The sequence below is a fragment of the Callithrix jacchus genome, chromosome 21 (genome assembly GCF_049354715.1).
Source record: "Callithrix jacchus isolate 240 chromosome 21, calJac240_pri, whole genome shotgun sequence".
Lineage (NCBI taxonomy): Eukaryota > Metazoa > Chordata > Mammalia > Primates > Cebidae > Callithrix > Callithrix jacchus.
Genome location: NC_133522.1, coordinates 13,113,334 through 13,134,358, shown reverse-complemented (window position 1 = coordinate 13,134,358; position 21,025 = coordinate 13,113,334). Strand labels below are relative to the sequence as shown.

Below are 21,025 nucleotides of genomic sequence, written 5' to 3'. Positions count from 1 at the left end.
GATTGTCTTCTTATTTATAGAAAGGTGATAATACAGCTGACTACAGTGCTGGGAAGCAAAGACTATAAAAATAATTCAGTGTAGCAATTTCATAATAAATTTACCTGCTAGCTTTATCAATTTCTCATCAAATATACAATGAAACTTTTATCTATGACCCATATAAAATGAAAACAAAATGTATAAAAGATTAAAGTATTGAAAAGGTATGAATCACCTAGGTTTTCTTTGTCATCTCATCTTTTCATCCCAACATGGTCATCTCTGCATATTTCAAAATGGTACTTCCAAATGATGCTTTTGTGTGTGCTGGTGAAGTTCAAGTACCTATCGCACATGTCTTTATTAAATTTAACTCAGAAGAGTCCATTAGACGACTGTGTGCAAACAAAGTTAAAAAGCTGTTTCTTATGCTATAAAATTCCTTTGTAAAAACTGAAATTAGGCTTATATTTTTAAGCTTAATAGTACAATGTTTTTTGTTAATTACAGATAGATTCCTAAGTGTATTTTTAGAGGAAAGACAAGTATTATAGGCATTTCTACAGAACTGCTTATGCTTTTAAAATTTATTTTTTCTTATTTGTAGCTTATACTTCTATGGGTACAACTGACTTTAAGAAACATATAAAATGCTTTTTACAAAATATAAATCAGGTGGTAATTTTTGCTACATGACAGAATTCTTGAAAACTAAACAAATTTTTCAATTGTACCTATAATTACTCAGTTTACAGAAACCAAATTAAATTTTTACAGATGATAACTGTATAACATGTTACACCTATATACTACCTTATGTTTTTGAAACTGCTTAAATCAAGTAGCTGGGTCAGTTTTGAGTGACCCACATAATGAAGAAGTAGATTGTACAGTCAAAGAAACACAACTCTTGTCTCATAGACTAAAGCAATTTTCTAGTATTTGATTATCCAGAATACAAATATGCAGTAAAAATAATTTCCCTGAAAGAATGTAATGGTATTTTCTTTTGTACACCATCACTTAGTTAACAAATACCTCTTTTATTTGTGTCAACAGAGGGATCCTAGTATAAGTGGGGCCCTGGAAAATAGTAACTTTATTTCCCTTATAATTTTTAGTGAACACTTATTTAAAAAAATGAAGTGGATGATTTTAAACTCATCTAGAGTAGTGATATATAAAATATCCTGACTGATGTGACAAGTGTGGAAAGGTATTAGACCTACAACTTTAAACCAATATGAAAGAATTCTGGCAGCAAAAGATCTTTCGTTGCTATATATAGTTTGAGGCGACAGCCCCTTTAAATCCATCTTTCACACTTTCAATCAAGTAACATATCTAAACTGTGGATCTGACCATGCCAATCTCCTGCAAAACCCTTCAAAAGCCCTCTACAACCTGGCCTCTGCTTCTATGTTCAGCCTTCTCTCTCATCATTCAGGATCTAAATTCGTACGGCCCTCATTCTGTTCTACCTTCTTAGCTTTGTGTAGCCACCATTCCAATGATGGGACCACACAGAGGATTAGGATCGAGGGGAAAGGGATACTTTAAAATTAACCTCTTCTTCCAAAGCAGGCCTTTCTTCATGGCCCATCATTTCCTTGCCTAAGTATTGGTTTCATGCTGTGTCTTGAAGTTCTCACAGTGCTTTATGCAGATGCTGAAGGTGAAAGTTACTGTCTTAATACATTTGCATCTGTCTTCCTTTGTTTCCTCTCTAGAGAGTGAGCTCCTTCAGCTAAGGACTAAGGTTCTCTTTTGTTACCCAGTTCCTAGGATAGGGCTTGGCTCAGCATTAGGTACCAAATTCGTGTAGAATGAAGAAATAACTATCACAGAAAACAAAGGGGACGATTAAGTAATTTGTAACATTGGTTCATAATACGGAAACAAATTACTTTGTTTGGAAACAAACGTCCATTTGTTTGATAGACCTCTACACAATATAAAATTTAATCTGTTGTTTTCCTCTCTGTTGCATTTCCTCTGGATTTCCTCTATACTTAGAGCACCAACACCACTGCTAACATTAGCATTCATTTCAGGCAAAATAATAATATTGTCTTATATAGGGTAGTGACGCAGAGCCTACATTTTGGAGACAGACCAGCTGGGTTCAAATTCTGGCTCCTTTATAAATCTGAAAGCCACTTAACCTTACATTTTCCTAGGTGTGAAGAGAAGGGAATCATATATACCTCTCACGGGTATGACAAAGTTTTAAATGAGATATTATATGTAAAGCGCTCAGTGTACTGCCTTGCTCTGTGGAAATTTTCAAGAAATTATAGCTACTTTTAGAGTAGTATGATTCTAAAAGACTGTCAAGTTGAGAAAAGTCATCTAAACAATCTGCATCCCCTCAAACTCTTAAAGAAAATATAATGCCAAAGAGAAACCTATGTCTCTCTTAGTGAGAAGGAAAAATTAAAACTTACTGTATTTTCCAAGTAACTGAGAGATTATCTCTTTACTATTTTGAGATAGTATGTATATGTCACTTTCATCTTTGTTTTTTAAATGGGGGCGTGTTGGGATAGAGAAGTACTCAGGTAATAATCTAAAGTTTTAGAGACAGAGAAATTCATCTTCTAAATTCCTAGTCTCCTATTGTCAAGTTGTTCAGGAGAAAGGTTGCCAGAGCAAAATATCTGTGTTTCAAGCACTCGTCACTATGTTCTATGAGATGGCAGCCATACGGCTCACCAGTTTCACAATATATCAATCACATTTTGCAGCCTATGGATCCTTCCACCCTGCATAACACTGGCAGAGTCAGGTGTTCCGTTTTTGAGCTAAAACAAAGCCTCTGATCAATTCTTTTTGGAAAGAAGATCTGTAGGTTTTCTGGTAACCTCTAAAAACCTAAAGAAAGTGTGCTAAGTGGCTGTGAGCCAAATAACAAGTGCTACTAATACAGCAAAATTAGGGGGGCGAGAATTAGTGAAGGTGAGAGACGATTTAACAACACAGCAGAAATATTGTGAAGAAAACCCATACCATGGCACTCTGCAGAGTGATGTGGGGGAAAGGGGAGAGCTATTCACTTCTTTGCATGTCCAACAATAAAATGAGGCTCTCACTCAGGTGGGTCTTTGGGATCAAATCGAGGGAAAGCTTAATTGAAGATGTAACACCGAATTACAGACTCAAGGCTAGGGTTAATGCCCATTACATATTAATTTATCTTTCTTCCTAGGGTAGCAATCTATTCCCCTGTACTAGGCCTTAAAGGTGACCTGCCCAGTTCCCTGTATTTAAAGGAATCTTTTGTGAGTCACCGGGGCTGATGGTTAGAAAATGAAGCTTTGAGATGCTTATAAAATGCTAGGTAATAAGAAATAAATAAGGCTTGATAAACATATGTATATATTTCTATATAATGTTAAAGTACACAGTACCTCCATTCTGCAAACTCATTTGTCCATAGCTTAACTATGGAGCTGGAGAGGTTTAGATACTATAGGTATCTTTCTAAGCCAGAGTTGTATGGATAGTGAATATATTCAGGGAGTGAAAGAGGGAAGGTGAGGAGGGAGGGAGGGAAGAACGGACAGATATAATTGCTGTGGTTTAAATGATGATATCCCTCTAAAATTCCCATTGAAACTTAACCACCAATGCAACAGCATTAAGAGATGTGGCCTTTGGGAGGTGATTAAAATCCTAAGAGCTCTTACATAACAAATGGAACTAACACCTTTATAAAAGGGTTCAACATTTAAAGGAACACTTTCTTGCCTCTCTGTCCATTTCTCCATGTGAGGACACAATGTCCATCCTCTCCGAAGAATGCAGAAACAAGGCACCATGAAGCAGAAAGCAGCTGTCTGTCACCAGACACTAATCCTGCTGGCACCATGATCTTTGACTTCCCAGGCTTCAAAACTATGAGAAATAAATGTCTATTATTTATAAATTACCAGTCTGTGGTATTTTCTTATGGCAGCACAAATGGACTAACACAATATTACACATTTTGTATGCATGTGAGACATATGTATGTGTATACATATAAATGTGTGTGCACACATACACACATACATCTCAGAGAAAACAATACAGACATTCACATTAGGAGCAGTTGTGCTTTTTCCACTGGGACTTATTCTAAGACACAGGACTATTTTATTCTTTTGTTACATCAGGAAATCTGATATGCAACCTCCAATTTGAAATTGTTATTTGTGATGATCTCAACTTGAGGAGAGAAGCACAGGAGAGAAGTATAGGATTTTCCTGTGTATGGGAATTTTCCTTTTAAATTACCATAAGATAGTATATTTTCTGTAGGAGAGAGATAAATGGTCCATGTAGCAGGTTTTGGTTTAAAATCCATAATATGTGAGGAATAATACTGTACTGATTAACATATACAGCATAAAATATTTTCTTAACTACTATCTTTGTTTAAAATTAACTAGTGAACCAATATTAATAATATTTCTAGTCTTCTGACTAGGTTTTATATTAGTCCATTCTCACACTGCAACAAAGAACTACCTGAGACTGGGTAATTTATAAGAAGTTTCACTGGCTCACAGTTCCAGTCTGCACAGCCAACATGGCCTCAGGAAACTTCATGGAGGAAAGCAAGCAAGCAGGTTTTTATGTTAGTGCAGGACAGACAGCAAGAGACAGCAGGGGAAAGCGCAGCATAATTTCAAACAACGAGATCTTATGAGAACAGCAAGGGAGAAATACACCCCCATGATTCAATCACCTCCCACCAGGCCCCTCCTTCAACACTGGAAATTACAATTCAGCATGAGATTTGGGTGGGGACACACAGCCAAAGTATATCTGTTTTCTAGAAATAAATCAAAGAAATATAAGTTATCGTTTCTGAGGTAGAAGGCTCAGAGGCATGAGAACAGAGGTAGACCTTGCTTAGATGGGTGAAAAACAGAGAAAAAAAACAGAGTGGGTATATTCCTATTGCTCCCACTCCATCTTTAGGGCCTCAGCTGGATACAGCCTAATTGAAGAAAAATTCAAAAGGAGTCAACACCACAGCCGCTGACAATCACAAATATCTCAAAGGAAGAAATGTAGCAGCATTTCCAGAGTATCCTATCCTGAGACCAAGGCTAAAAGAATTAGAGATGGTTAGGTTCAGTTGCTTCTTTTTTCCTTTCCAGAATATTATGATTATTTTCCTTTCCAGAATATTATGGAAAAGATAATAATATGATCTTTTCACATTTGTAAAGGATTTTCCATATTTGGTTTGGTAAATGTGGATGGTTAGAAACAAATGTGGGAAGTTACATAAGGAATGTCCCCTAAAGTGACTCTTCTCAAAGGTTATGATCATCAAGAAGGATCTGAGATGAAATTGTTAATGTGAAAGCTAAGCTGGCAGTTTTTCCAGTAGTGGGCATTTAAATCACCCGGTGAAGAGGACAAAAGACATTTTCTCAGCTGGCTTCCGGTGACCCCAGCACAGCCCGGGTCAATCTGTCTACCTTAACTTTCACATGTTCTTCTTCAGTGGATCTCTATGTTGTATCTCCACAAGTTAAAATCCTTTGATGTAATTTTTCAAAACAACTACTGCCAGAGCCTCATACTCAGCGATCTGTCTCAAATGGTTGGTTTCAGGCTCTTGAGCTTCAATATGTTAAATCTCCCTAGGTAATTGTAGGAGCACTTCCTTAACTGCTAGCCCAATGTCATGCTCATGGTAGGTTCTCATTAAATGCTAGCTAAACTTGGTTATCAGTGTGCTGTGAATCAAATCAGGGCCATTACTTTTAAGTCTGTGCCATTTGGAATATATGCTGTTTGTGTCTCTGAGCATTTTGACAGAGCTTCAAGCCATTTGCAACTGCTCATATTGAGAATTTTGCAGTTTTTCACAGATCGGTTTTACAGGCTTCTATGAGTCATGTTACATTCAGTAGACTTGCCTCAACAAGCTAAAAGAAAATGCCAAAAATTAGCACTCCCACTGTTCAGGAGAGTGTATTTTGTCTTCTATAACTGCCTCAATTCCAGCACTTAGCAGGAAGACATTTAAATCTTTATTGTACTTCTATCTATCAGGAAAAAAAAGAAGAATTTACAAGTTTGACACTAAACAACCACAGATGGAAGATTTGAAGTAAGATTACACATTTTATACTGAAGTCTAATGTAGCTATCAATAAATGCAGACTGACACTTAGGACAAAATCCATCCAACTTCCCCTGTGGCTTTGGGGAGAATGTAACATATTCATTAAAGACTATCCCACAGAATTTTCAAATGTCAAAATACAATATAATTATATTGAGAAAATCCTTTAAGTTTAGTAATGGAAATTTCATAATACTGCTGAGAGAGAAAATTGCCAGTTGGTAATTATGCCTCTTTCTCCACAGGTATCACTCATTACGGAAACTAGAATAACATCATGATAATGAGAGTCCTAAACAAGAAAGCCGGGAAAACACATGTACACGTATCAGATGACCTACATTATAAACAAGAAATAGTTTGTTCTCCATTGCTATGATTTTTGTTTGTATATAAATCTATTTTCATACATTTTACATATATTTGTATACAAATCTATTTATATACAAACAATGTAAAAAAGGTAGAAAGGCTGCTGATTTAAACTTTATTTACTGAAGAAAATGTATTTTAGATAGCTTCTCATTAACACCCAGCAGCAGCCCCATTCGGGTTTGCTTGCTTTGTTGTAGGAAATCCAAGTTCAGCCTCCTGGCCGTTCACCGATGATAAACTCACCACATACCACAATCTGAACTTTTCTTCTCTGCCTCCAAAATCCTCTTGCTATGCTCACTTAAATTTCTGTTCCAAAACAAGAGAACTTTCTGGTATCTTTTAAAACCTTATAAAATTCTCTCTTCACTTCCTAGCCTTAAGAATCACCTGGGAATCATTTTAAAATTCTTCCTTTTCAGTGCCCGGGCCATAGACAAGACCAATTAAATCACAATTTCTAGAGATCTGTCATAGACATCAGTGGGTTTTGAAACTCCCCAGGTGATACCATTGTACAACAATTTTGAGAACCAATTGTCTATTGGTTCTTTAATATATTCATTATTTGCTAGTACTTTCAAAATCCTTCCTTCTTTTTGACAGATGCCTGACAAAACTCCAATCCTTGATCAAAACTAGGAAAAAAGACACACAACCCAAGAGGCTGGTTCAATTTGTATTCCTGATTACAAATATCAACTGAGCACACAATACTACCTGATCATCCCCCTATCGTTCTCTATTATTTCCACTCCTAAAGATGTCTATTTCATACTATCTATTCTTTTTTCAAACATCTCTTACACCTTCCTACTTTTGCTCTCAAATGATAACCTCACTGAGAATATAAAAGTTATCAAACATGAACTTTGTCATCTTCACAAAACCCCACTTACAACCAACCTGCACTTGTATTCATTTTTGTCTTTTTTTCTGGGGAGAAGGAGGGCCTCTGTATAAACATTTATCTTTCCACTTGTGCTTTGGAACTGCAGTTCTCCCTCAGGCAGCCCCTTTCCCTTCTCCATTGATCTTGTTCTCACCATGGAATCATCCCCTTTGAATAGGCCTTTTCTGAACACAAACATGTCCTTATATTTCATAAGAAAACAAACCTCTCTTGATCCCCTATCACTCCAACTGCTATCTTATTTATCTGCTGCCTTTATTAGATAAACACCTCAAAAGAGCCGTTTGCAAAAGCATTACTTGACTTCTACTTTTAAACCCACTCCATTCTGGCTGTCATGCTCATCATCCTCTCAAATCATTCTTGTCTAGTTCACCACTGGCAACTTATCTGTCCTCATTTCATTCAACTGCTTAGCATCATTCAACATGGATGGCCATCTCCTTCTTTTTCAAATACTGTGTTTTGGTTTTCATGATGCTAAACCCTCAGGATATCTCTTCTCTTTTCCTTATCATTCCGTCTCAGTCTCCTTTTATGCCTTCACTTTGCTGAGATATCGGCATTGCTCTGGGATCTACCCTGGACTTTCTTTTCTTCCTGGTTCCTGGTTCTCATTTCCAGGAGCTGACCTCATTAGTATCATGGCTCTAGCAAAATTCACATCTTGAGAAGTACCAATTTTATTTATCCAGCTTTGATATCTTCTGAGTTCAAACTGTCTGCCACTTCAATTGAGTATTTCAAAGAAATATTAAGATAATATGCCTAAAACTAAACTCCTCAATTTCACTTCTAACCTGGCTCTACCTTATTTGTCTCATACAAAGTAGTACTAACATGTAATAGCAGCTCAAGCCAAAAACCTGAAGCCATTCTTTGATTCCTCTCTATGTCTTACGGCCAAAGACTATTGCTAAGACTTGTTGAATAAGTCTACCTCCAGAATTCTGTCTTGACTCTTTTTGCCTCTGTCTCCACCACTATCATTGTCATTCTTTTGACTGCTTAGACAACCTCCTGAGTGGCATCCCTGCTTTAATTCCTGCCCCACTCAATCCTTGAAAAGCAACAAAGGTTATATCTGATAAACAGGTTGCACCCGCATATGACTCCCTTTAAAATGCATCTGAATTTGTAATGCAAAGTCCACCTCTTTACCAAGGCCTATAATGACCTTTATGATCTAACTCCTGCCTGCCTTTCCTATTTCTTGAGCACTAAGTTACAGTGACACTAGTCTCCTTTCATTTCCTTGAATTCCCCGAGCTCTTTCCCACCTCTGGGTCTTTGAACATTCTGTAACCTCTCCTTAGGAAAGAGTTTTTCTGTGCTCTTTACAAAATATGTTTCAAATATTTAAAGATCTAGCTTACAACCATCTTTGTATTCTCTTTTTTTAATCTCCATTCTCCACAGCTGGAGTCTTGCTCCATTTCAAAAAAACGCAGTGGCATGATCTCAGATCATGGCAACCTCCACCTCCCAGGTTCAAGGGATTCTCCTGCCTCAACCTCCTGAGTAGCTGGGACTACAGGTGCATGCAAGTATGTATGATTGTGTATATATACATACATAAATGAAGAGATAATATTTCTACACAGATTGTGAGCTGTCTAGGTGGAACTATTTACTATGAAAAATGCCATAAACATTCCAGCTACCGCCCGCCCCATATATGTACTCACGTTTTAAAGATATTTAAAAAATACTGAAGTAATTGCATGTGACCAATATTAGAAAGGAGCTACACTTAACATGTTACCTCAATTCACTAGTGGCATAACCATTTTATGAAACATTTATAATTATATGAGAAAAATTTAATTTTTCCCAAATGTCCAAATTACATTTGAAAACAAATTTTTTAATGTTTTGAGTATAGTTATTACTGACATCAGTACTAAAAAGAATAAACAATAGGGACTTAAAAAAAAACTAATTTAAATGTAGGACATTAGGAATTCAATTTTACTTTGGTTTTATCAATAAGATAAAAAATGTTATAGGACATGTAAACTGTGAAATAATGCCATTTAAAAATATTTCCCTAATAGCAGTAATACATAGCAAATGTAAAGGCCAACTATTTTTTTTTACCTTGTTGTTCTGCCATTTGCATGACATGGTAGTCCACCAGTGAGTAGGAGGAAAAGTGGCAAAGGCACAGAGATGTTCATGCCATTGCCATTTAAGAGTCGCACACACAGCACTACCACTAACATCCTGCTGTCCTCATGACCTCATCAGGCTTCAAGAGAACATGGAGAATGTGCTTGTTATTTTGGTTATCCATGTGCCCAGTTAAAATTTGAAGGAAAAGTGTTAATGAAGAAAAGTAGTAGTCATGACCACAGCTATAAGAGAGCAGGTTGGAGTATCTATCACACAAACCACATTAGTAAACATTTAACTGAAAAACTGTTTCCAACATGCAATTCTAATAAAGAAAATAATTGCCACTTTCCTTTGCTTACTTATTTTATTATATTAATTTTTTTTAATTTCAAGATGGAGTTTCACTCTTGTTGCCCAGGCTGGAGTGTAACAGTGTGAGCTCGGCTCACTGCAACTTCCACGTCCTAGGTTCAAGCGATTCTCCTGCCTCAGCCACCCCAGTAGCTGGAATTATAGGTGCCTGCCACCACACCCAGCTAATTTTTTGTATTTTTAAATAGAGACAGGATTTAACTTGCTAGGCTGGTCTTGAACTCCTGACCTCAGGTAATTCAACCACCTCGGCCTCCCAAAGTGCTGGGATTACAGATGTGAGACACCATGCCCAGCCTGCTTACTTATTTTTATAAAGCCAAGGACAATATTAATTTTCAGACTAAAATATACTGAGTCACTCAGTGTTTCTTTTACATTGATAACTTCTAATTAACCTAAGAAACAGAATGTTAAATTAGAAAAAAATTCTTAAAAAATGCAATTGACATATTTTACAGAAATGTATGCAATTAATAATTTGTACCATTTGTTCAAAGTTTGCTGATTGCCAAGACAGATTCAGAACTCGTAATGGATATAATGGATCCCAGGATATGACTGTTGTACTAAAATTACAGATGCTCTTTCCATAAGTATGAGTGAGATACTATGAATCTCCAAGCACGAAAGATATTCCCAAAGCTTAACAGGCAAAAAATGAAGGCTGATGGATTTCATACAAAAGTAAAGTTGCATAAAGTTACCACATGTGTTTTCAAAAAGTATATGACCTTTATGATTTAACTCCTGCCTACTTTTTACTTTCTATGTATCAGGAAATGAAAAGGAGATTGGTATAACTGTAACTTAGTACTCAAGAACCAGGAGGCAGAGATATCGGGTTGGACAGGTAGGTAAGAGTTGGATCGTAAAGGATATTATATGCCTTTATAAAGGGTGGGTATTGCATTATAAGGTCATTGATCATGTCGACTTAGTATGCCTTTAAAAGTCTGAAGTGAGAATTGGAATACCACTAGTTCTTAATTCTCTTAATTCAGTTAGAATAAAAGAAGTTATGGGTTTCTAAAGAGCCTAAAAAAAGAAACATAAAGAAAATTATATTTGTAAACGTGTCTATATTTACTGGAAAATAGAAAGTAACTCCATTTTTATTTTACCAAGGGCCCTTTATAAAAGATAAAGATAAGATGATTGCTTTTAATGGTAGGAATTAGGCATTTAAAGTCAAGACAGTATACACTCAGATCTAAAGTCTTCTTTAACAGGAAAAGCAACACATTACTCTGAAACAAACAAAAAATGGAGGAAAAAAGGAGGTAACTTAAAGGTAGAAGGATGTGAAAAGAGACAGAATACTAGGAGTCTGACTTCCTATATCATTTCCTATAGTGTTATCTGAACACACAGCTCCTCATATACCTTTTTACTTATTTCTTCCTTTTATTACTTTTCTCCATTGACGAGAGAAAAGAATAGACATAAAAATAATGAGTTTGATTTGAATAAATTAATGAATAAGCAAACAAAAAAAGCAATGTGTTCAGTTGATTCCAGATTTCTTCTGACATTTCAACTTCTGTGTTAACATCTGATGTCATGGGGAATATGCTTTATGATGACAACAAGGGTTTTCAGTCATCTGGAGCACTGAGCTGTATTACAGTAGTGAAATGTTGCTGGTTTTGTTGATTTAACTCTGCTGGTTCAGTATTTTTTTAAATGAGAAATGTGAATCATTTATGTTTTGAAGTATGCCTGGGGAGTTATACAAAATGCATTAAAATTTCAAACCGAGTGAAGTTGTACTCATTTAAAAAGTGCTCTTCTATAACACTACAATCCCCATGAGGAAGAAGAAAATGACAACTGAGAAAGTAAAGCTTCTGTTCCAAGAATAATTCTTGCTTTAGTTCAAAGGTATTCTGAACAAGTCGAATGTTAACATGATAGTACTGAAAGTGATTCGGGTCACTCTACATTTGAATCTTTACCTATACATTAGGAAACTAAAGAAGAGGTCAAACCAGGATGGAAAAAAAAAAACTCTTTTTAAAAACAATACTGACAGTAAGCTACCAATAACAAAGACTGCAGTACCCATAAGGAAACATAAAAATTATTTTTTAAAAGTTTCGTAAAGTTATCAGATTAAAGACTTGATTACTTGAGAACTGACATGTTTAGGCTTTGTGTCTCCACCCAAATCTCATCTTGAACTGTAATTCCTGTAATCCCCACATGTTAAGGGAGAAACCGGGGGGAGGTAACAGAATCATGGGGGCAGTTTCCCCCATGCTGTTCTTGGGATAGTGAGTTCTCACAAGATCTCATGGTTTTATAAGCGGTTCTTTCCCCTTCACTCGGCAAGTCTCTTTCCTGCTGCCTGTAAAGGTACCTTGCTTCCCCTTCATCGTCTGCCTTGATTTTAAGTTTCCTGAGGGCTCCTCAGCTATTCAACCTCTTTTCTTTATAAATTACCCAGTGTCAGGCAGTTCTTTATAGCAGTATAAAATTGGATAATATAAGAATAAAGAAAATAAGTGGATCTAGCCGTCCAGTATAACTTTCTCCTTATTGTTGCCCAATGTCATATAGTTATAAAGATCTTTCTGAGAAGTCAGAAAATGTTTCACAAAATGCCGCTTGTGACTCAACGACAACATTTTTATGCAAATTATTTTTTAAATTCACATTTAAAAAGCAATTAGGCATTATTTCATTTTCAAATTTATAATTAATTTTTAAATTTTGTTTAATTAGCAGATTGTATCCTACCTTGCCTGCAAATATTTTAAATCAGCAAGATATGTTCTTAATGCTTATATTTTAATTTATGCTTTACTTGATATTTTTAAAATGTCCATTCATGTTTATAGATTTAAAATGAATTAAATATTTGGTTCATTCTCTTTTTTTTTTTTATAATTCTATGTAGCATTTCATAAGAAAATCCTTTAATGCCATTATTTTTGTATTATATGGAATTAATATTGCAGTATCAGGGCTGGTGTTTTCTTCCCTAGTGTGATCACGGGACATAGTAGGCAATTTTCCTCCCCACCAAAGCATATTCATAGCAACATTCCCGAGGTCACATAATAAGGCCATATGACTAATCCCTCTGTCTCAGCTGACTGAATTAGAAAACGATAGCATTCCATGATAACCAGATAAGCACCAGAAAGCTGGGCAAAATACATTCACTGAGGTCATCCTACACATCAAGTTGATTCTTTATTTTTAAACATGAAACATAGTCAATGATTATTAAAAAGTAGCAAAGATATATTCATATAGGTTCTCAATAATCCCATTTTATTTTTTAAACTAGTCTTTTAGTTATATTATAAATAGAGAAAAAATAAACCATAACATGATCGTTGATCCTTGATACTAGTTCTTTCTAATTGAAAAGTTCACAATATTTTAAAGTGACTGAAAATCATCTTTTTATTAAACTTGCCAATCAGAATTGCATGTAAATTGTTTTCTTTAGACCCCAGTTATTATTATTTATTCAAAGTATAATTATTACTATTTATTCAAAGTATAATCATCTTAACTGGCTATAATCTCAAATTATCACACAATTGCTTCAAGCCTACTCTTACTTACACTTTTACTGATCTCATACATAATTTTCTTGTGACTTCTTATTCCAAGTTGGTCTGGCTAAAGCATCTCATATATTCTACCAACAATCTCCAAAACAAGTTTCCTACATACTTACACAACATTCTCTGCTCACCTCTATCACTGAACCTAGCGCATGCATTAGTATAAAGCTATTTGTCTATTACTTGCCTATATTTTGGGTTTTGAGGCCTTGAGGGCAAGAATTATTCTTCAGCTCTGATTATATACCACTTAGTAACACCTGGTATATAGTAGATACATATAAATGTCTTAAGCTTGAAGAAATTTTACGAACTGTGTTAAAACACATTTTAGAGTGTGTTAGGAATATATTAAATTTATAGTTTAAATTAATATATACCTCAAATTCACTAACTTTTCAGTCTGCCTTAAGTCAATTTGCCTTCTCTGTCTCTGTCTCTGTCTGTCTGTCTGTCTCTCTCTCTCCCTCTCTCTCTCTCTCTCTCTCTCTCTGTGTGTGTGTGTGTATGTGTGTGTGTGTAGAAATTCTATGCACAGGTATCACAAAAACAGTAAATTTCACTGGAGGCTCTATCTGATGCATACCTACACCCACAATGGAAATAGAGTCATTTGTAATAAATGCTAACTGATCAATATGATACTGGCTTATCTCAAAGATAAAAATAAATTGAGGCAACTCTCAGACTTCCTCACACATGAAAGCTAAGGTTGTTATAGCAGCAATATTCAGTAGACATCATTATGACTAAAACACTAAGAAGGTAAATTGGTGAGACTTTCCGAAAAAATGGCTTAATTTATTACATAATATAAATTAGTAAAAGAACATTATTTTTAATAAGTCATTACATTTACTGATTTTTTAACATAGAAATAAAATAAAGGATCTTTTATTTTAAACAACGTACTACCAGACAACATTATAAAAAACACTCTTATATAGTATTAGAACATCAGCATTCAGGTATATAGTTAATGGAAAAACTGATAATATTAAAAAATAGTAATAGTAAATTTAAATAGTTAACTAGAAGCTATATGCCTGCCAATTCTGTGTTTAAGTATAAAAGTATAAGTTTAAGTGTTTAAATATAAAAGAATTAAGTCATTGTGCCCTCAAAACAATCTTATGTAGTAGGCGCCCACTTTATCATTGAGCCAATGAAGGCACAGATGATGCATCTTACCCAGGTCACACAGCTAAAAAGGGAAAATCATAGATTCGAACCCAGTAGAGTATTCTTAACTACTATACTCTACCTTTTCTCTAAAATTTTCATAAACCATATATTTGTATCTAATGAATCTAGATACTGATCTAAGAATAATTCTCATTCTAATTTTCTCAAATTGGAAATTAGAAGAAGAAAGGCAACTGACCAGCTGCCAACATTTTCTGGTTGTGCAAACTGAGGCACGTATCTATATGTCTCCAAGTTGAAGTTTTAGCAAAACGGACTTGGAACGTCTACTGCCTAGCACACCTTTCTACTCCTTCAACTTTTGGCTCCAGTTTCTTTTGAACTAATATCTAGTATAAAAAATGAAAAAGAAATAGAATGTTCAGTTAGATAATAGATATGAAGTGTTTTACAAAGTATAAAGTGCTATGTCCATGTTAATTACTTTTATTAGCTATTATCTTCCTATGATTAGTGATATAAAAATACAAAAACAATTTAGCCATTGCTGATCTCTCTTCTATATTCAATTATTTCACGAGTATATGATATAAGAACCAGAAATGCAAATATATTTATTCATAAAACCAATCAAAATAACCTAGCAAATCAGAAATGCATAGTAAATATTTCACAGCTATAACCAGAGTCAAAGAATTTGTTTTAATTCAAAATTAGAATATATAGTACAAAAACAAAAGAAAACAAATCAGCCAAACTGGTATTATGAAAAAAAAAACACATTAATCTTAATGATTTTTAATAAACAGAACATATATCTGAATGCCTGAAAAATAAATTTACATAAATGTGTTTTTATAAAAATATGTGTTATGCAAATGGATAGTTGTTTTAGTTCTTTTAAATCACTGTTTCTGTCCTGGAGAGAAATAAAATATAAAATTCCAGGAAGTTAACAAGTTTAGAATTGCCTAAACATGAGTAAACAATCAAGTTGCTTCTTAGTTTTGAAAAAAATTCTTAAATTGCTCTTTTTAAATATTAATTTCTTATATGCCATTTGAAAAAAATACCTTGCTTATAACTAAAGCTGGTGATTACAGCTAATGAACTAGTGTTAAAACAGTATTACAAGGCAATACTCACACACACACACACACTTTATATATGTATACATATATACACATACAAATGCATGCACATGCAGAGTCATGTGATGGAGGATAATGTTTCAGTCAACAGTGGATCACATATATTAAGTGTGTGTGTGTGTGTGTGTATGTGTGTGTGTATCCTTTTAAGAAAACTGTAAGAGCCTTGTGATGTGCTAGATAGTTTGCTAATTCCCAGATAAAACACAAATAACCACTGTTTCCACTGGATACTAAATTTATTAAGAAAGTTGTGTATTTAATAGTTTTTCAAGTATAATTTTGTTAACTACCATGAAAGGTAAGTAGATACTGCATAAACATGTATTGTAGGGCAAATTAACCTGGTTTGAGGCTTTAGGTAAGATTTCCTTCAGGAAATGACACTTGAAAATAAAGGATTTGGTCAGGTATGGGAGGGAGTGTTTGCGTGGGATGATTCCAGGCAGGGGATCAGCAAAAGGTAAGGAGTGCAGAACAGAAGAAAGTTAGTGCATTCAGTGAATCGAAAGACGGCTTGCTTAGGTGCAGCAGTGCCATCAAGGGGGAGAGCCATGAGAGAGATTTGTGAGGCTCACAGGTCAGCTGGAGAGCTTAAGGGTCATTGAAGGTTTTTTAAGCAGGACCATGACCTGCTTAAAAAAAAGTGGTCAATAATGGAAAAACAATATTTAAAATCATGACAGCTCATGAGGAAATATCAAATTTCACAAAATAACACCAGTAATCAGAAATTATAGATCCATTAGAAGATTATTGATTTCAATGCTGGTAGAGAAACACTGTATTTAGGTAAGATACTAAGAAAAAAATTGAAGTTGCTATATTGGACTTTAAATATTAGAAGGCATTTGTTTCAAGGATAAAAAATTAAAACTAAAAAATTTCTGTCTTATACCAAAGTATAATCTCAAAATCATACTTGATGTAAAAAATAAGGTCAATTTACAGACATAGAAAGATAGATGGTAGAAATAACTATATTTGTTTATTTTATTACTATTGAAAGTTCCCTAAGAAGCGTGTCTAAAACGGAATAGATGCTCAGCCTACCTTTGTTTGAATAGACACTGTTAAAGTGATATTAATATAAATATTTCTGAAAGTTTGTGAAGTTTCTGGAGATTCATCAATGTTCTACTTCAGAACATGCTTTACCCTAGGTAAGACACTACCCAAAAATCAATAGGTCACATTATAAAATATCATTAAGCCTTTCTTCATCGAAAAGTATCAATTTTACATTAGCCTTGACCATTAAGTCTCTGTCAGATAACTGGGTTTTACTCTGAGGCTTGCCTGGAGGCTCTGCTGTGCACCACAGGCCAGATTTGATATCTTCAACAAAGGACAGCAGCAGGAAAAAGGAATCTACTAGGCATTTCCTGATGAACTCTAGGTTGTAGCAGAGGCATCTGAGTTGATGTCACTGATACAACTTCCAGACTAGAGCGATAGACTTGAGTCAGGATTTCTATATTTTCGTAGGCAGTGGGCTATGAGGATTAATGACATAAGAGTGTATGCATGAATTAGATGTCCATTTTATTTTGGTTCTTTGAAAAATGGTTTTAGTTTTCAGCTATATAAGGAATTCCTTCTATCGATTATAGTAATTTTTACTTTTGTAAATTAAATACAGCATTTAAAATATCTCAGGAGGCCCTCAGATTAATTACTTCACATAGTGACATGGTTATTTGCATAGGTTCATAGATTCTACTTACTCATCATGATATAGTTAAACAAACTGGTTGTATAACCAAGGCCTTACTGAGGTGGCCATACTGGAGAATGACGCATATTGAGTCAGATAGAACCACTGTTTTTAAGGAACTAAGGCTGACTTTACTTATGGAATTGATCATTGCAAAGTCCACCCAGGAAAACTGACCTGATAGCTGGCTGACATGGTGCAGTCTCACAAGTCAGGCAGTTCATTTCCTGCCAGGCTAGGGACGTTAACAAATTTCTGTGAAATAGAAGATATACCCAAAGGTACAGGTAGTGCAGGTGAAATCTGTATATGCTTTCTTGGGATTGGCTTCCTTACCTCCAGTTAGTAAACAATAAAGCCTTTTAAAAGTTCCATCTGAGATGTCTTACAAAAATTTCCAAGTATAAATGAATTAACTCAAAGATCTAGGGCTTTTTTAAAAATTAGAGATAGGGTCTTGCTTTGTCACTCTAGCTGGAATGTAGTGGCATGATCATAGTTTACTATAACCTCAAACTCCTGGGCTTAAACAATCCTTCTGCCTCAGCCTCGTGATTAGCTAGGACTACAGGCAGGTACTACCGCACCCAGCTCATTTTTTTTTTTCTTTTTTGGTAGAGATGGAATCTTTCCATGTTGTCCAGGCTGGCCTCTAACTCTTTCTATGTTGTTCAGGCTGGCTCCCACCTCAGCCTTGCAAAGCACTGGAATTACAGGTGTGAGGCACCACCTGGCCTGAGTCTTTTATTATAGTAAAATAAATCAGCCTTTTGTATGTATTCCCCAGTCTTTGTGACTTTCTCTAGCATAAAAGCTGTTAAAACTTCCTAAAACTCAAATTTTTCAGTGTCTGTTGTTCATCAAACAGAACAGACAATTTTTATATTTTGTCATTCCTTTCAGACAAAAATGACCTTTCGATATTCACATTTTTCTATTTCAAAAAAATAACTATTTCATCCATCACAATTTCTCTGAACAAAAGTTTACACATTTATAACACAAGTATACTGGTATAAAATTGTCTCAAAGAAGACCAATAATGCTAGCTTACTATGTTATAATATGATAATTATATCTTTCTTAGATTTAATGTACAAATACAATAATAATAAAATAAGCTCAGAATAATTAAATTCAGAATAATAATTCTGGCTGTCAAAAACAGGTAATCCCACTTGACAGCAATATTAAACTAAATATCAGCTTTTAGACTGTACTTTTTATCACATGTTAATATAACAATAATCTTCGAGTAATTTAATTTTATTTTTACAATTTAAGCATGACATTATATTAAACAATTATAATTTTTATATTCTAAATCTGAAAAGCCAAATCAAAATATTCTACACGATTTATGTCATTATAAGTTAACATTAAACACAAATTGGATACGAGTTTAACTCACACTTACCCATGAAATTGAGATAGCCTTCTCCACCAAGCCCATGAGTAATAAGTCGAATCATTTTATGAAGCTGTATTCCACGATCGATAACTGGAGTGAAAGGAGTCAGGACACTCATGTTTGTGTACATTTCTGCATCCATCAACCAAAATGCCAGAGTCTTATCCCCAACCAATGCCTATAGAAATGAAAGTAATGGAGATAAATCAAGAAGAAAAAGTGCTATGTAGTCGTGATTTACAATAGAATAACACATGCTTGCACATGACAGTAAACACTGTAGAAGAGGTGTGTAGATCAGCATTAATTTCAGGTATTTTCCACTGGTGATTTTCTAAGCTGAAAGTAAGCTGGTAAAATATGTTAGAAATCAACACATTTGTTTTCAGGACTAATTTTTATTTTTAAAAGTAAAAAATTCATGATAAGGTACCTGCAGATTTGTTACATCTGAGCTGACACTTGACATTTTCTGAAACATTTATTATTTCAGAAAATGTGGAGAATATTACATTAGAATTTTATATAGTTGTATATAATGATTTCATTTGCTTTGAAAAAAGTTTCTGAAAAATCATTTATAGTTATATATATAAATAATATAAAACATATATATATAAGTAATATATGTGTATAAATATATTACAATAGTACCTTCCTGCCCTCAGCAGAGAAAATAGTTGAGAACTTTTATTTAAGTGTAAATTTGCTTTCTCTGTATTTTCCATTTAATCTAGTTTATTTTACCTGAAAATATAATAATTAATACCTGGGGCAGGTAACTCAGAAATGCCCTGAATAACAGAAGAGAGACCTCCTAAAAATCTGAATTATTTACAGTTAAAACCATCTAACTAATGAAGTATTCATCATGGACAAAACAGTAACATAGAGTGTAATGTATAATAGAAATTAACCCATAATCTCAGTACCCTATTATAATTATTTTCATTTCCTAGAAAAACTTTTGCTTAAAATTTAACCCACTTTAATTAAAATGACTTTTCTTTAAAAATTGTTATAAGATTTATATGACTACTTCTTAAACAATTCACCTTCTCTGCTTGTTTTTAATTCTTTAATTATATTTTTAGCTATAATTATTTATTTCTATGTCTGATTCCATTATAAAATTATTTTAATATCTTTTTATGAGGTTCACAGATAAAGCTTATTCTCATATCAAGTTGCCCTCCTAAAAATCCTGTTGAGATACTGGTAAAACTAAGTTAATTTTACAAATGTAACTGTTAAGAATTTGTCTCAAAAGTTTAAAATAACATCCATAAACATTTCACTATAAAGTATATATTTTTATTTATTCATTTTACATGTATTTATATAAATTTATATTTTTTATCAGGCTTAAGAATCAAAGTACATTTGCTTTCAGAAAGAACTAGTCAACCTGCATTCTTTCTGCTATCCTGACAGTTCTTGAAAATATGAGCAGAACTACTTGAATTCTTAAAGTATGAAGTAATTCTTGGTAAATCTGTTTTTTTACAGATGAGGTAAAAGAAATCTGTTTCGTCTTCAATTTTTTCATGCCACTCATTCGTTTACTCTTTCATTCACACAAAATAAACACATGCTGAGCATTCACTATGCGCTGCAACTTCAATGACTTTGCAATAGAAAGCTATAATTTATGCATATATTTTAATTTTCAAATGGTTATGCATTTGGTGAAAGTTTACCCCTTCAACACTCCAACCACTCACCGATTAAACTAATACTATTCTTTTCTAGACTGGGTTCTACTTTTTTTGATAGATATTTATCTTATCTGCTCTACGGACAAGGATAATATAAATTTAAGTTAAGAAAGCACAGCCCCAATTTGGAAGACACAAAAATTAACATACGTTTACTTCGGAGGTCACCAAGTTTCTCTACGTGTGGGCCACTTTCTCTGTCTCAACTACTCAAATGCTTCATTTTGGCACAAAGTAGAATACATAAATGAATGAGCATGGCTGTGTTTCAAGTAACTATATTTACCAAAACAGGAAGCAGATAGGATTTGGGCCTCGGCCTTGGTTAACCAACCCCTGCTCTACTTACACTTTCTTAACAATGCGAGGAGACACCTGAAAAAATCATGTTTACATTAAATGGCCAAT

General features: G+C 34.2%; 1 protein-coding gene across 2 annotated transcripts in view; it reads right to left on the bottom strand.

Moving 5' to 3' along the window:
• The window catches only part of GBE1 (1,4-alpha-glucan branching enzyme 1), a 279,090-nt gene that overhangs the window by 69,514 nt on the left and 188,551 nt on the right, over positions 1-21,025 (bottom strand). For both annotated transcript variants that reach the window (XR_013530578.1, XM_017967116.4), the window contains exon 12: positions 18,906-19,077. Coding sequence is in view for 1 of the 2 variants with exons in the window: in XM_017967116.4 (XP_017822605.1) it covers positions 18,906-19,077 (172 nt within the window). In the remaining variant the exon portion in view is untranslated. The remainder of the gene's footprint in view (positions 1-18,905; positions 19,078-21,025) is intronic.